The 17202-nt window shown below is 35.9% G+C and overlaps 1 protein-coding gene across 2 annotated transcripts; it reads right to left on the bottom strand.

The window, feature by feature from the left end:
* Positions 1-3127: 3127 nt before the first annotated feature.
* Positions 3128-16936, bottom strand: LOC112181939 (cycloartenol-C-24-methyltransferase). Of its 2 annotated transcripts, none has more exons than XM_040513010.1 (14): positions 16918-16936; positions 8001-8120; positions 6533-6599; positions 5975-6048; positions 5772-5856; positions 5608-5663; positions 5239-5293; positions 5007-5054; positions 4799-4882; positions 4562-4678; positions 4368-4451; positions 4136-4270; positions 3935-4032; positions 3128-3504 (listed from the first exon to the last, which is right to left on the bottom strand). In XM_040513010.1, the coding sequence occupies exons 2-14, from the start codon at positions 8081-8083 to the stop codon at positions 3435-3437; spliced, it is 1056 nt and encodes a 351-aa protein (XP_040368944.1). In that variant the 5' UTR covers positions 8084-8120; positions 16918-16936; the 3' UTR covers positions 3128-3434. The 2 variants fall into 2 exon arrangements, with proteins under 2 accessions (XP_040368944.1, XP_024176112.1); XM_024320344.2 differs by lacking the exon at positions 16918-16936 and adding an exon at positions 8265-8424.
* Positions 16937-17202: the final 266 nt, after the last annotated feature.

The raw sequence follows: 17202 nt of genomic DNA, 5'->3' as shown, positions 1-17202 counted from the left end.
GAAGGCTAAAATCTGAACCAACCCATTAGAGTGGCTTAGGGTTGGGTTTACTTTTCATTACAAAATTTTTTTGGGTCATACTCGTAATCATTGATTATGGGAAATGAAAATTGTTATACTTTTCTGCAATTATGTGGTTCTATGTTTCTCATATTCTCATTGCAATGGTGGTTTAGGGGTTATTAGAGAGTTGAGAATATTATTGAGTTTTGGGAAATACACACAGCTTGTGTCTGTGAAATTCCAAAACAAGAATCTTTTTGGGAAATTGACAGATCTGGTTTTTTTTGTTTTTGCCGATTACAGATCTTACTCATGATCTTTTTCATTATGTGTCGACAAAATGGCTCGATACCCTTTTTTCGGTCCTGACAAATTGGATCGACAATAAGCTGGATACCCTTTTTTTCGTCCACCAGTTGGTACATGGACAATTTGACAAGATTGTCCCGTGAGATATCAAGAAATTAACTTTTTATGATGTGCAAATGATTCTGTGCCCTAGAATATGAACCAACACATGAAATAAGTCGAAGAAAGAGGAACTATAAACAATTTTGGAGTTGGTATTTTTCTTTTATGTAAGAAAAGACTACAACAAACTAGAGATTAAAGTATGGAGGGCAATGGAACCAATCCGATCAAAGTTTTAACCAGTAGTTGGGAGTTTGTCATCCCAAAAGCTACTAAATTAAACGAATAACTGAAATTTGTTGGAGCATCAGCGGTAAAGTTTGTTTTCTGAAAAAAAACTAAATAGTCAAAAGATGCAGCAAGAAATGCCTGCTCCAATTTTATTTCAACTTCCAAGAAATGTTGCAAACATCATTGACAAGTTTGGAGTCCCCTTCTACAATGATCTTTCTAAAATTACGCTTTTTAGCAATGATGAGGCTATCCCGAAGAGCTAAAGTTGTAGTAGTTTGGACATTAGCAACACCAATTCTTGAACCCACACATGAATAGATTAAAAAAAAAATGAAAAAAAAGGAGGAATTATACAACAATTTTGGAGTTGTATGCTTATGAAACAATCTTTTGTGATATTTTTCCTGTTGAGGACAATTGAAGCTAGCTGTTGACATCTACTACTCTAGGTTGGCTGGTGGGTTCACGTTGTAAACGAGGTCACTTTCAAGAAGGCTAAAATCTGAACCAACCCATTAGAGTGGCTTAGGGTTGGGTTTACTTTTCATTACAAAAATAAGTCAAACACCCAAACCACCCAATTCCAGCATAGACCAAAATACCAAAGTGGACCAAATCAATTCGAGTAGCTAGAAGGAGACTATGTCATAAACTCAGCGGAGACGTTACCCACCTTAATTGGCGATTATTCTCACTGCCTCACCATGAGCAATGTATTGAAAATCTTGGTAGTGACTAATTGCTGGCTAGAACTTGTTCATTGAATGTTAGAAAATTCTTCTGTCACATTCATTGAGTTCTTGGACTCAAGAATTTTCATACAAGTAGTATAAGACCAAAGATGACCGGGTGCCTGCTCTCATTTCATACTGAAGCAACATGCATCAAAACCCTTTGGCAATATTTACTTATACCCTTTTGAGAGCAAGTCGTGCTTATTAATCTCAAAGTGGGAGAAGAAAAAACATATGGAACAAAACGACTTTCGGTGAGTTGAAATGGTGCCATCGCCTCTTCAATCCCAACACATGCATCTAGTTTTTCCATCTCCACTAGAATATAAAAACCAATGACGGAGGATTGTAGACTAATTATTAAAGAGTTGACAGGGTTTCCTCTTGCAAACCATCATCATCAAACTTTTTGACTCTGGCTTCCTATGTAAACATTTACTTGAGCTACTAGTTCTTCGCCGGACGAAGTTTTGCGTTGGCCTTAAGTTTGGATCAGACACTAACTTTACTCTTAAGAAATAAAGAGGTTTTACTCATGCCCAATAACATATGATCTAGACACGTGTTTACTTTGCAAGTGGAAAGCTTTGAGTTCAATTTATAAACTAGCTGTGATATGTTTTCAGTTATTGAGATTTGTAGTAAAAAAAAATAAATAAATAAAGGTTTTACTCCTCTTTGAAACTAACTCCTCACAACTAGAGAAAGCTTGAAAATACAACGAAGATAACTTTGAATGACTTCTCTTTGATTCAAGTTTCATACTTCCATCTGTATGTTCATGTATTTTAATAAAATATAAAATACTTCCGTATTTCGAACACGTTTTAAAGCTTCCAAACATATGTGTACATTTGAATCAAAACATAATGATGAATTTCGTGTTTCATGACTTTCATCCCTCTTTCAAGTCTTATCTACTATTATACGTGCCATCGATCCCATAGCCATTTAAAAGATGTATTATACCATGACAAAACTTCTTACCATACTTCACTTTTTGAATAGAAATGATCGAATATGAACTCATTGATTTTTAAGTTCAATCCTTTGATGAGCTGTACATTCATGTTTAAAATTTTACTAATAATCATCTCACGATTAAACTCTAAAGTACCTGATGAGTCTAGTTTTGAGAGACTATGACCATTATTTGTTTTCTCCCGCCGTCATGACCTTCCTATAAGCGAGCAAAATGAGATTTTTTTCTTTTTCTTTTAGGTGATTTTTTTGGTCCCTTGGTTTCTCACATCTCAATTACTTCTGCAGTATCATGCTGAAAGTCTAATTTTGTGTGCTATAGAGATTAGTAGTCACAAGTCACAAATAACGAATAATTACAACTATAGTTTGAACGCAGAAAATACTATGTCAACTCATTACATGTAAACAGGCTGAACATTAATTTCCAGCGTGACCTTATATACCTTCTTTTGACAAAATAAAATGAAATAACTGCATCGAGAAAACGATGCATTCTGTTAGATGATGTAAATCAAAGCATGAAAATAGGACCAACTGGAGAATAAGTAGCTAAAAGAATAGAAAATGAAGGCAGCATCTTCTGGACAATACAAGTATTAATCTCAAAAACAGACTAGAGTAAAAGAAAACCGACAAAAAGAAAATTCAACTAAATGAGAGACAAACCTACAGTTATCAACTAGCTGGTTTGATACTAAGTTACGTCTACTTGTGCACATGTTGCTGGTGAACAAGTCTAAATTTCCACATGGAGACGCAGGGGTATAATAATACATGAAATAAAGAAAGAAAGAAAGAAACAATACATGAACAGACAAACAAACCAGCTGAAGCAGCGTTGAAATTTCGTTCTCTCATTGTCTGGACAAGGTAGGCGAGTACAAATACAAATACAGATGCTAATAACAGATAAACACACATGATAAAACACAAACAAGCAGCTTTAGACAACTTCCATGTCAGGTAAGCATGATCACAGATCAATTCTAAAGTACATCTTCTTCTCCATGAGTTCCCTGGGAAGATTCTGAAACCACAGCGGCAGGTTAACTAGCCTGCACTACTAATTTACTGACTATCTGCAGCTGAAAGTGGCTTCCGGGCCACAAAGAAATACATTGGTGTGAAGATCTCTTTCCTGAAAATCATTAATCAAGAACATAATTGTCAGTATAGCCAGTATATGTAAATCTCTTGGACTGATTAAAGACAGAATATAATCTACTCCACAAGAGGAAATTTTGAAATCTCAATCTAATCCAATCCACTTCTTGTACTCTAATTTAGAAGCTGAGAATCTATATGGTTCTGTTTTCCGATATTATCAGTGAAAAATGAGAAGAAAAAGAAAATGAATCATATTGTTCGACTTCAATAACCAGTAATGTGACTGCAAGCTACCTAAGACAATAATTATGAAGTCATGCTGTATAAATCTTGTTTTGAGGCAAAGGACTCCAGACAAAATACTACATCTTTCAGCAAATTTACTATTCCCATACACTGGTCAGTGGTCAGGATGAAGGTTCAATCTATGAAGCACTATGCATGTAAAAAAGAATACTTACTTTCCACCTTCGACTAGCCCTTCAGCAGCTTTCTCTAGAAAATCTTGAACTCTTTGGCTTCCTTGTGGAGCAAGTCCAACATATTCTAAAGCTTTGACCTACATGAATAGTAAAAGAGACATATTTACTATGCTGCATAAAATCAATGGAAGAAAGAGGCCTTCCAAATCTTTTGATAACCATAATATCAAAAAATCGTACCATGTTTCTAGTAAAAAAGCGGCCAACAGCTGTTAGACGGAAACTACTAAGTGAAATGCGACTTGTGTCCAAAGGCAAGTACCAAGGAAGAGGTGACTCCTTTACGTCCTTTGCAAGATCTTTCTCCCATATGACCTTTGGTCACAAGAAAAAAAGAAACAAATAAAATTAAACAAAAAATTCCGTCGTATGTTATAAGATTTTAGAAAGAAAGAAAAACCTGTCAACTGACCTCAAAACCTGCTTGCTTCAAAGCTTCAAGGCACTTTACTGTCAATCTGATGTCCGGGAGGCCATCACCAATCTCAATCTCTGCCTGTGTAAATAAAATTGTGTTCATATATGTGTCTACTCAAAATCTAAAATCCATTCAGAAGTAATTTAAAGATTTAGATCAACATCTAGATTTATGCATCTGGTTCATACCTTAATTTTTTGATGTTCTGCGTTATTGGGATCAAACGAATCAGTCATGCACCACTCATATGCAGCAAAACATTGACCAGGTTTTAGTACTCTATAAATCTCTTTATAACATCCATACTGCACAGAAAGAACCAAATATTAAGCCATCAGACGCATCTGGATTTACCATTGAGTATTTGCTTTTGATCTTTAAATGAGTTAGAAGCCTCCAAGCCAAAAACTGAAAAGGCAACTTACCGCATCTGGTGCATGGCAGGTAGCTTCGATTGCATATACTGCATCAAACGTATTTTCAGGAAATGGTATTTTCATGAAGTCGGCCTGCATCATACAAGTACAAAGTATAAATTATTAACTCATTGCTGTAGAAAATTAAGAAGGGAGGCGAGGAGTACTTCATAAAGGAACCTCCAAAAACATGAACTTAATATACTGGACTACCAACCTTAACAAAGTCACAGGTCTTGTCAATTCCAACAATGCGGTTCAGTTCCTATGGAGCAAAAAACGCTTGAAAATTAAGCCACCTTGAAACAGAGTCATCCCAGTGGTAATTTCAAAGATGGAAAAAAAAAAAAACGTCTTCTAGATTTTATACTTCCATTGAAGAAAATTGAGAAACATTCCAGACTAGCTATTGAAAATATATCAAAGCAAGTTGTTCAATATGCACCAACCTTTCCTCTTGTTATCTGATATTCATTGTTGTTCAACCCAGTAATTGACGTCGAGCTGCATAAACCACCATATACAAAATTATAGACAAGAATTTCCAGAGTTTTCTTCTTGAACAATTCAATTATTTTCTACTCAATCAGAACATTGCAAATGGCCTAATAGTCAATGTTAATTGTATGTAGTATTATTTGGCAATAGTAGTACAGATTCAAAATTTATAAAGAAACAGTGCAGATAAGGGAGCTAAAAGCACATTTGATAGCATAGTCTGGCCTCTAGATGTGTGTGTGCAACTTCAAATCAAAATATCATAGCCACAACAAGACAGACCACATCAACCAAAGTAAAAATAATTAAATGGCATTCACCTGAAGCGTGCTATTTCTCTAAGTGGTCCTCCAATTCCACAACCTACATCCAAAACCTAGCACCAAAAGATACCAAAAACCAAGTCACCATATTGAACCAAATACTGAAGTATCTCCCCGGCTTAATAATCCGTGTTACATTAAGTCTACTTGAGAAGGCAAACCTTCTGTCCAGGTTTCAGTCCTAGTTGTAAGGCAAGGAAGTGTTCATGCCTCTTGATGCTCTCTCGAAGAGACTCTCCTTTCCATCTGCAAGAAAAAGGTTCATCATCAGAAACTCTTGTAAAAGAGATGATACTTCATTGGTTTTTTGTTTTTACATGAAAGATTTCATGGCTTCTTTGTGGAAATAGGAAAAAGGAGGAACCTGGGTGCAAAATGGAAGGACTCTCCCCAGCCATACTCATAAAAGCTGGTAACCAGATCATAATATTTATTAACCTGAAACCAAAGAAAAGGTAACCATGTTAATTAGTACAAAGAATCATTCATCCTTTAAAATCTATAGACACATCGAAAGGCTAAACTTGCCCCCTATGCACAACATAATCCATCAAGTTAATATCTGTAAAATCCTCACCCCATAGCTTGTCATACTTGAGTCACATTACCAATGATATTAAAAAATTTATATCTTTTAAATTGCTATGCCTTATCTATGAGGATAAGGTAGCTTATTAGGAGCATGTACATTGTAAAACAGCACTCTTTTCCAGGGAAAGTGTCACTATAAATAGATAAACAAGTTTGCAGCGTATCTCATGAATCTGATATATAAGTTGAATAATATCCCCAAGAGAGAGAAGCACAATCCCAATCAGGAACATATAGCTTATAAAAAAAGGGAGTTAAAACAGGTTCTTCGAATCAGACAGATATAATTGACCATGCAACAGACAAGGGTTAAAAACAGAGCTTCTCTTACCATATCAGTATAGTTTGATTTTCTCGCTTCCTCTTCACCTCCATAACAGACATGATACTTCTCATACCTGAACCATTGTTCAATTAACTGATATCACAACCACATATCCCAGGACATGAAAAAATAGATAAGTAAAATAAAAGGTTATGAGGATACATTATGTCTGGTTATTTTTTCTTGGATCTTTACATTACAAGAGGGTCAAGAATTGGTACCCAGCTGCATTTAATAGTTTGATAAAAATAAACAACTGCTTTGAAGTCCTTATTGTGTCACAACCCATACAACAGGTGGCTATGTTCAATATTTAACATGAAGAGACTATGAATTAAACACTGTGGTGTATTAACATCAAATTGAAAAAGTTGAACAAACGTTAGGTCCTTATCTACAATGTTATAGCACTTGAAAGAAAATTGCAGTTTACAAAGTATAGTAACCTAGCTGCAACAAAGAATTCAGAACTAACACACCAAAAAAATAAAAAAGAACCATGATTTTGTAAATTGAGGGAAAATCATAGCCCTCTAAATGCTCCCAAATCGAACAATTGTTAATTAAACTTGTTTGATATTCTTTTTTGCAAGAATTCCTAGGCTTTAATCCTCAATACACACATAACTCATGAAAAGCGTGAAGTCGAGTGTTTTAACCCATTATCTAACTAATTACTTATTTCAAAGGATAAAACCCACTAAAACTTCTATTAGAACATAAGAAAAACGTAATTCAGTTCCAAAAGTGTAAAAGGCAAATAAAAATTCAACATAATAATAAAAACTTAAAAAGAAACTCATAGTGAAAAGTTCTGGTGTAATTTGCCTTTTGGCAAGATTTCATGGTTGCTTATTAATAGCCTAAAGCTACATTCCAAAAAATAGAGCTTCAACCCTTTTAAGTTAGGTAGATCTGACAAGAAATCACCTAGAACTAGAAAAGGAAATAAAACACGACAACTACCATTCAGACTCTCATTAATAGTGTAATTGCAAAATAATTCCCCAGTACCAAATCAAAGTAAGCACAATTTTCCCAGAACTCAATTTATTTCCCCTACTTATTTATGGATACCAAAAAAAAAAAAAAAAAAATTGTAGAGGACCACACTTGAAATTGGGACCTATAAAAACTTGAGGCAGAGCCATACAAGCGTGGATGGGCAGCCATCAAGCATCACATGTTACACATCAGACCCACGTGACTTGTACAAACATTCCCTAAACCAATAATAGACCGCTGGGTGTTTTCCATCATTGCAAGTCTCATAATTTAAAGATTAGCTTTGATCATCTTGACTGTGCTTACTACTCAAAACAACATTGTAAGTAAAGATTATAGTTAATCCTAAGCTTAATCTGGGAAGAGAGAGGGAGAGAGAGAGAGAGAGAGAGAGAGAGAGAGATCAGATCATCACTACAATTTAGAGAGAGAGAGAGAGAGAGATTTAGAATGGGAGAACATAACATACTTGTCAACAGCAGAAAGAACATCTCTTTTGTCGATCTTGCCACCGAGACCCGATGCAAGATCAAATGCTCCAGCTTTCGACATCTCCTTAAAATCCCAGAAACAACCGAGTTACAGAGATCTACATCAAATTCCCACAACATCATTATCATCATCAAAGAGAGAACTATTAAGAAAGAAGAGAAAACGTGCGTGTGTGTGTGGGGGTTTGGGTTTGGGTTCGGGGTTTGGAAGATAATGTGAGTACGAAAGTACTGGTTTTTACATGGAAAAGGAGGATACGAGACAGCCCGAGAAAAACGAGAAGACTTTTTCTGACGGAGGCTCAAAGACTAGATAGATACTTAGAGAGAGAGATTCGCTGGAGAAAAGCTATATTTGGTTAAATATACAGAGAGGCTGAGGAATGACAGACAGAAAGAGGGATGGCGCAATTAAACACCCACGTTTTAAATCACATCCATCCATCAATCTCGATTTCCAACCCTGTCCACCTCATATCATTGCTCTTCTTTTTATCTTCTTTTTCTTTTTGCAACTGCTTTATTTGATTAAGTGGTCAAAAAAATAAATTTGGATCGCCAAAACTATTTTTATTTGACAGAAATGTGATTTCTATATATGAGATCCTCCAACTCACATGATGTTCTTCTCAAAAAAAACAAAAAAAAAAAACACTCACATGATGTTCATTAAAAAAAAAACTCACATGATGTTTATTATATCAGCAATTCTTTTATATGGTGATGGATGGATTTGGATTTGCTCGAGAGTAGTATTGATATGGTGATGTAATGTGTTATTTTAGTGAGGTACACTTTTTTTTAGTGCGTGTTCAGCCTCATGGCTATGTGATTTCTACCCAGGAATCGAAGCTGTTGATACACGTTGTGCGCTGAGTAGAAACACCACAAATACTTGGCCATTAGACGTTACCAATTTTGGTAACCCACATTTAGTCCTACATTAAAAGAGAGATGAAAAGTCGCTACCAATTGTGGTACCCGCATTTAGTCCTACATTAAAAGAGAGATGAAAAGTCAAACCTTCACTATCTATACATGTTTCTCCTCTCATTTATGGTAAGCAACTACTCTAGAGACTACTTTGGCTATGTTTGGTATGGCTGTTCTTTGAGGAAAAGCTAGCTTCTGCTTATTTTAGTGAGGTACACTCTTTTTTAGTGCGTGTTCAGCCTCATGGCTATGTGATTTCTACCCAGGAATTGAAGCTGTTGATACACGTTGTGCGCTGAGTAGAAACACCACAAATACTTGGCCATTAGACGTTACCAATTTTGGTAACCCACATTTAGTCCTACATTAAAAGAGAGATGAAAAGTCGCTACCAATTGTGGTACCCGCATTTAGTCCTACATTAAAAGAGAGATGAAAAGTCAAACCTTCACTATCTATACATGTTTCTCCTCTCATTTATGGTAAGCAACTACTCTAGAGACTACTTTGGCTATGTTTGGTATGGCTGTTATTTGAGGAAAAGCTAGCTTCTGCTTATTTATGAGAATGGTTAATTCATGTTTACCCAGAAATCACATGTATTTTGCCCACTTGCACCAACAGGTTTGTATTGTGCCCATTTACACAAATCTTAGAGGAAAAGACCTATAGGGGTAGTCTTTTCTAAACATATCAGATATGTCCTATGCTAACTTTTGGGTCTAACCTTTGTTTTTTCTAAAAAAACTGTTCACACTTTTGAGAAAAACAAAACTAGCCTTCAACATGCCCAAGTTTTTCACCTAACGGTTACTTTAACAAGCGGAATCACTGCTGCTTGTTTCTATCTTAAGCTGAGTCAACTTTTTCTAAGAAATAGAAAGTTTAAGCCTAAAAGGTACAGGAATAGAGGCAGAAACTTTTATAAACATTTTAAAATATCAAACTAAAATTTAAAACATAATTGACAAAGTGGATGAGCGATCTGAAATTATATAAAGGGGCATTTCATTATTCACCCAATTTCTAAAAGATCTAATAGAAAAAACCCACCTATTATTTCTTTTCAATTTATACCCAATTATTGCCTACTAGGATAAAATATTAGATTTCATTTTTTGAAGAATTACACAAATTGCCATAATTTAAATCTGGCAAACATAAGTCAACTAGCAAAATTAACGTCATCTTTAAATACCTTAATTGTAGATCTTTTTTATTGGTCCCATTATTATCGCAATTTTCATTAAATTCATCATGATTGCTAGAATTATGGATCTTTTTTTACATAATTTTCTAAATTCAAAGGTTAATTACAACCTAAAGATTAGATAGGTATGTTTAGCTAACTTGATTTCTAGAAATTTTCATATCAACCTATTTATTAGAATCATTTTCAACATCAGCCTCTTTTTTAGGTATTCTATCATTGCGAGTTGACCATGTTTATTAGGTTGAAAGTATCTATAATATATGCGTATACCTATATAATAAAGTACTTGATCATCAGAACACTTTTTCTAGTTAATTTGATTTCAAGTATGTATCTAATATATAGGAGGTTTCTTTTTATTTCTTTTTGTATGACACAAACACCTCTATATTATGATTATTATTTTTTTTTTTTTGTATCATACCTCTTTATTAGGTTTTCTATTATATTATACCTATGATCGTAGAAGATACGACTTTTTTTTAGATTGAAGGTTTATGGTATTCAAGCCTCACTTACATCTAATTACTCAGTAGGTAAATTAGAAATGTAGTTGTTGAGAGTAGAAAGCTATCATGGGATTAATATGACAATATACCTAAAAAGAAGAAGAAAGTAATCCAAGAACAAGATACATACCTTATAATTAGAAATCTTTCGAGAATATAGAGTCACCGAGTGTGAGCCTAGAAGTGAAAACACAATAACAGAAGCTTTTTTCCCCATTTCTTGACCCCATCTCGAATCCTTTTCTTTTCTTTAAGAACATTTCTTTAGTCGTTCTTCATAGACACAAGAAAGAAGTATCATACCTCTTGCCCCCCACCATTTCTTTCAAGCAAGAAAAACATTTTCTCCAAGTGATTGAATCAAAATCTCTTTTCATCTTTTGAAACAATAATTGACCCCATCAAGGAAAAGAAAATTGAAAATCAATTCGAAAACAAAATACCTACATATAAGGAAAACAATAATTGAAATTTGTGCTAGAAATGAGCTACTATTGTAATGATCATATATAGAAATATATACTCAAGTCAGTAATCAAAATATAAAGTAAGGAAGAAATTAAGGACGTAATTGATTATGATTGATTTTTTAGCTTAATATTTCAAATTCAAATGGATGATAAGATTAAGCAAGTTACTTAATTTAACCCTCCATAATCAGAAGGGCATATTAGATATATCAAAAGAATGAGAAAAACCATTAATTATAGACATATACTCTATATGGAAGGTTTGCTTATGTAGAGTGGGTGTAAATTGAAAGAAAAATATCTATGGGTTTTTCTCAATAGAAGCTTATATTTTTGGGTTTATATCTAATTTTCTCTTTATTCAAACATAATTACAGACTAAAATTCAGAGCCTCATTCTCAGGTAAACAGCTAAAACGTTGTTTAGGTATCCATAAGAATGTTTAGCTATCCATAAATATACAGAGAGGCTGAGGAATGACAGACAGAGAGAGGGATGGCGCAATTAAACACCCACGTTTTAAGTCACATCCATCCATCCATCCATCAATCTCGATTTCCAACCCTATCCACCTCATATCATTGCTCTTCTTAAAATCTTCTTTTTCTTTTTGCAACTGCTTTATTTGATTAAGTGGTCAAAAAAATAAATTTGGATCACCAAAACTATTTTTATTTGACAGAAATGTGATTTCTATATATGAGATCCTCCAACTCACATGATGCTCTTCTCAAAAAAAAAAAAAAAACACTCACATGATGTTCATTAAAAAAAAAACTCACATGATGTTCATTACATCAACAATTCTTTTATATGGTGATGGATGGATTTGGATTTGCTCAAGAGTACTATTGATACGGTGATGTAATGTGTTATTTTAGTGAGGTGCACTCTTTTTTAGTGCGTGTTCAGCCTCATGGCTATGTGGTTTCTACCCAAGAATTGAAGCTGTTGATACTCGTTGTGCGCTGAGTAGAAACACCACAAATCCTTGGCCATTAGACGTTACCAATTTTGGTAACCCACATTTAGTCCTACATTAAAAGAAAGATGAAAATTCGCTACCAATTTTGGTAATCCGCATTTAGTCCTACATTAAAAGAACCCAGATTTTTATTAACTAAAGTGTTGAAGAAATTGGAGAACGCGCTTGCACGCGCCTGAAGAAAAAAGAGAGATTGTACTCCCTGTCCAGCGGTGAGCCTTTTCTATGTCGTCGAACGGGTCTTTGTTGTCCCTGCATGGGTGTGAGGCAGACCTCCTCGATTGATCGTCTGAATTGAGGAGATTACGGCGGTGTGTGAGGTGAGGAATGAGAGAGATCACAGCGGCTATCGGAGGTGGTGGCGTGGCATAGCGGAGTGGCTAGATTTGGATCGGCGATCGTGGCTGATCCGATCTCTTTGGTGTCCGATCTGGAGTGCTCCTGGTGGCGCGATCTGGAGTGCTCCTGGTGGCGCGATCTGGGTTGGAATTGGTTTCGATCTGAGAAAGGTTCTGATCTGGGGAAAGATCTGGCGCGATCTGGATTTGATCTGGCTAAGGTGGTCATGCGGCGAAGAGGTTGGCAGGTCGGGGGTGGCCGTGCTGGGTTGGAGGCAGGCTTCGATGGTGGGATGTGGTCTTCTCACTTCCTTGACAGAATGGCTTGTGCTCGAATTTGGGCCTGAGTTCAGAATTTGGGCCCAATCAGGGCTGGTCTGTGGGGTTGGGCTCATTTCTTGGGCTTTGACCTGGCAGTTTTTTATTTTTACTTAAATGTTGTTATTTGTTTTACGTTGTTTAATATGGTTGCGCTTTTTGCGAGCAATAAGTCCCTACAGTTTTCATGTAGGGCTAGTCGAGTTGTATGCCTGTGTATGCACTCAATGTGCCTTGTCTGCTCTAAGTATGCGACAAGTTCCTTGTTTTGTCAAATGGTCGCTGCCTCCTAGTGGCAGGGTGAGACTAAATGTCGTCGGATTTATCCTCCAGCAGCAACATAGTAGGAAAACTGTGCGTAAGGTAATTATGCTACGTTGTAATCAAGTTACATATCGAGTTATCTTTCCGTTATGTCACCGCTATGTCAAAGCAAATAGAGCAGCCAGTAGTGCGCTCTTTGCTAGATGGTGCCTAGTTGAATACAATTATTTGATACAGACGCATGATACTATTTCAGGACGTTCTCTAGATGCTTATTGTAATCAGGGGTTTAGGCTTAATGTCCCCCCTTGTATTCGACATTTTCATATTCATTATTCAAGGCTTGAGGGCAGCTGCACCAGCCCTTTATTCAAAAAAAAAAAAAAAAAAGAGATGAAAAGTCAAACCTTTACTATCTATACATGTTTCTCCTCTCATTTATGGTAAGCAACTACTCTAGAGACTACTTTGGCTATGTTTGGTATGGCTGTTCTTTGAGGAAAAACTGGCTTCTGCTTATTTATGAGAATAAGTAGCTGAAAAGTAAAGCAGCTGAGTGTTTGGTAAACTGGCTTTTTATAAGTGCTGTCAGTGGCAAAAGCAGTGGCAAAGTGTTTGGTAAACTCAAACTGGCTTGTGCTTTTTGTTTGTGGAATGACCAAATTGGACATGAGAATATTTTGCCTTAATTGTTTGGTAATACAATGTTGTTCAAATGCTTTTGTTATTATTTTTAATCTTTATTATGTCCCTTATTAATTTTTGTCAACTTTCAATTTTTATAAATCATGGTGACCATATGATTAATATTGGACAATTTTAAAAATAATTTATACAAATATATTAGTAACATTAATAACAATTGGTTTCTGGTTCGCATCAAGTAACCACAAAAAATATCATAATATATTCAAATGTTCACGTTATTACGCGCACTCATCAAACTTTGAGTAATGTTATTTCTTATTGTTTCCATTTCTTGTGCACCATTACCATGATATTCTTCTTCTACATCATCATCAATCTCCATCCCACCACTAGACCTATCACCTTCTCATTCTTCATTGCGTGGACAAAATGTTCACTTTCAGCCTTTAAAACATCGATTGAATGTCGCAACTCCTTCACTTTAGCATCAGCTCTAGAAAGTAAGGACTGCACCCAGAAAAAAATTATCAGTAAATATCCACAAATGATATGATAACTAATTAACGCAATAACTAATTAAGTTGCATCGAGCTGTCTAGTTAAAGGTTGTCATGTTAGGAAACACATCATCAATTTCTTATTTGTATCCATTTTGACTTGATTCACATCTAGCTTTAAAGCATGATTTGAAAAGAAACACATTTTATTGATTAAATCAGAAAGCAAGACACACAGAGTAAAACAATAAAGGGCTAAATACAAATTACTACCCTGTGGTTTAGGTCCAAAATCAATTCAGTCCCTGAACTTCTAATTTCATCAAAAACACCCCTGCACTTTCAATTTTGATCTAATAGGTCCAATTTGTTAGTTTTTCGACAATTGAGTTATTTAACTTATTAATGTAGCTCATATATGACCTATGTTTTATGATGTGGTGTCGAGGTGGTCTGCATAGTCAATTTAGGAGTGAGTCATACTATTAAAAATAAATAATTTTTCAACAAATAATCCAACTATAACTTGAATCCATAATAGAATATTAACGAATTTGACCAACTAGATCAAAATTGAAGGTGCAGGGGTGTTTTTGATGAAATTGGAAGTCCAGGGACTAAATTGATTTTGGACCTAAACCACAGAGTACTAACTAGTATTTAGCCCGACAATAAAACTACAAAATGTTGAGAGATAGCAAACACAAAACCTCAACTGCCACCAAACCAGCCTAATCAATCTAGATGAACAAACTCATCTACGGATCAAATTGCAGCCATGTAGTGATTCAGTTTCATGCAACTACATACACCAAATGTTTGACACAACCATGTGTAAGCAAACCTACTTCTATCAATATAGCATGGTCTAGAATATCGTACTAATACTAATCGCAGAATCAACCAGATCCTTAATGCTTTGCATCTCATCATCCTGAAACAGAAAAGGATTATCCGATTACACAACCTCATTGCAAAGTACAAAAGTTCATCCTCTTGATCCAATGTGATTAACTCTGGTCATCTGAACACATAGATAACATTTCACCTTTTTCTGTAGCTTGTTTTTATAATAATTAGTTTCTTCTTTTTCCAAAACAACAAAGAATATAAATGAAATTTCCAAAGGTACGAGGCGAAGTAACTTATAGTCTGAGTTGTTGAGACTCTCTTCATGTTTAACATCAGTCTCCGGTCCAGATTCTTATTAGGGATGGATATATCCACCACCATATTACGCAGTTGGATTAGTTCGACCTGGATGATAGTTGAATATTCATATAAGTATTAGTAGATACTAAATAGAACTATGACAAGGAAAAAGGGAAACTTAAAGGAGGGGAGAACTTTGTTAATGTAGCCGAATCTTGGTTAACGTTGGTTCGAGGGGCAAACCGCTACTTGTGGTATTCTTTGTTGATTCCGCTATCTGTCAAATGAAATACAAAGGGGCATCAGAGGGAGACCACGGTTGACAGTCTTCTTTTCTCCGATGCCTAAGTTAGTCAATGTATTTATGTTGACAGAATAACAATAGGTAAAGTAGTAAAATGCGTAATTAATGAGGAGAGAGGAGTGGACCTTTTATAGGTGGGGAAGGGACTGATCTCTTCCTTGTTTTCAATATGGGACTGATATGCTTCAGTTCCTAGCTTCTGATGTTTCAGTGAGATGATCTTGGCACGGCGCGTCAGCGGTGATTTTGGGATGAGCCGGGGCTCGGGTGATAGCCAGTTTGGCTGTGTTTCCGTATGTCATACCCTTAATGGTAGTTGGTACAGCTGGTGGTGGTATGAGTGTGGCTCATTATAGCTAATTATGCTTGGCAAATGCTCATGTAAGTACAAGTCCTCCAAATCCCCAGTCAAGGAAAGCAATATTGGTTGGGGAGTTGCCTAGCGGTTTGAAGCGTTACTTCTGCTAGTCTTGCGAAAGCATAATTAGCGTCAGTGCGTTGTCAACCATGGATTTGTTCTAAGCAAACGCTTTATACCCTTTCGGGTGGGCCCCTGCTAGGCCCCCCAGGGAGTCCCCCACTCCCCGGCTAAGATAGGTCTCCGTTTGGCCAGTATATTGTTTGTTGAGGGGAGCTGTGCTGAGCAGGGGGTGTTGGGTAGTGAGCCCAATCTTTGATACCCAAGTGGCGGGGGTCAACGAGCCTGATCAGGGTCGTCGAAGACTGTGTTGACGTGAGGACCACACTTATTTCTAGATACCAAAAAAAAAATTTGTAGAGGACCACACTTGAAATTGGGACCTATAAAAACTTGAGGCAGAGCCATACAAACGTGAATGGGCAGCCACCAAGCATCACATGTTACACATCAGACCCACGTGACATGTACAAACATTCCCTAAACCCATAATAGATCACCCAACAATACCTGTGTGTTTTCCATGATTTCAAGTCTCATAATTTATAGATTAGCTTTGATCATCTTGACTCTGCTTACTACTCAAAACAACATTGTAAGTAAAGATTATAGTTAAATCAACTAAGATCCTCCTAAGCTTATTCTAGAGAGAGAGAGAGAGAGATCAGCTTTCGACATCTCCTTAAAATCCCAAAAACAACCAAGTTACGAAGATCTGCACCAAATTCCCACAACATCATTATCATCATCAAAGAGAGAATTATCAAGAAAGAAGAGAAAACGTGTGAGTGTGTGGGGGTTTGGGGTTTGGAAGATAATGTGAGTATGAATGTATTGGTTTTTAAATCGAAAAGGAGGATCCGAGACAGACCGAGAAAACTAGAAGACTTTTTCTTACGGAAGCTCAAGACTAGATAGATACTTAGAGAGAGAGATTCGCTGGTGAAAAGCTATATTTGGTTAAATATACAGAGAGGCTGAGGAAAAAGAGAGACAGAGACAGAGAGAGAGGGATGGCGAAATTAAACACCGACATTTTTAAATCACATCCATCCATCAATCAATCTCAATTTCCAACCCGGTCCACCTCATACCATTGCTCTTCTTTTTATCTTCTTTTTCTTTTTCCA

This window comes from Rosa chinensis, chromosome 1 (genome assembly GCF_002994745.2).
Source record: "Rosa chinensis cultivar Old Blush chromosome 1, RchiOBHm-V2, whole genome shotgun sequence".
Taxonomy (NCBI): Eukaryota; Viridiplantae; Streptophyta; class Magnoliopsida; order Rosales; family Rosaceae; genus Rosa; species Rosa chinensis.
Note: the sequence above shows the minus strand (reverse complement) of the source record. Positions and strands in the feature narration are given on the sequence as shown.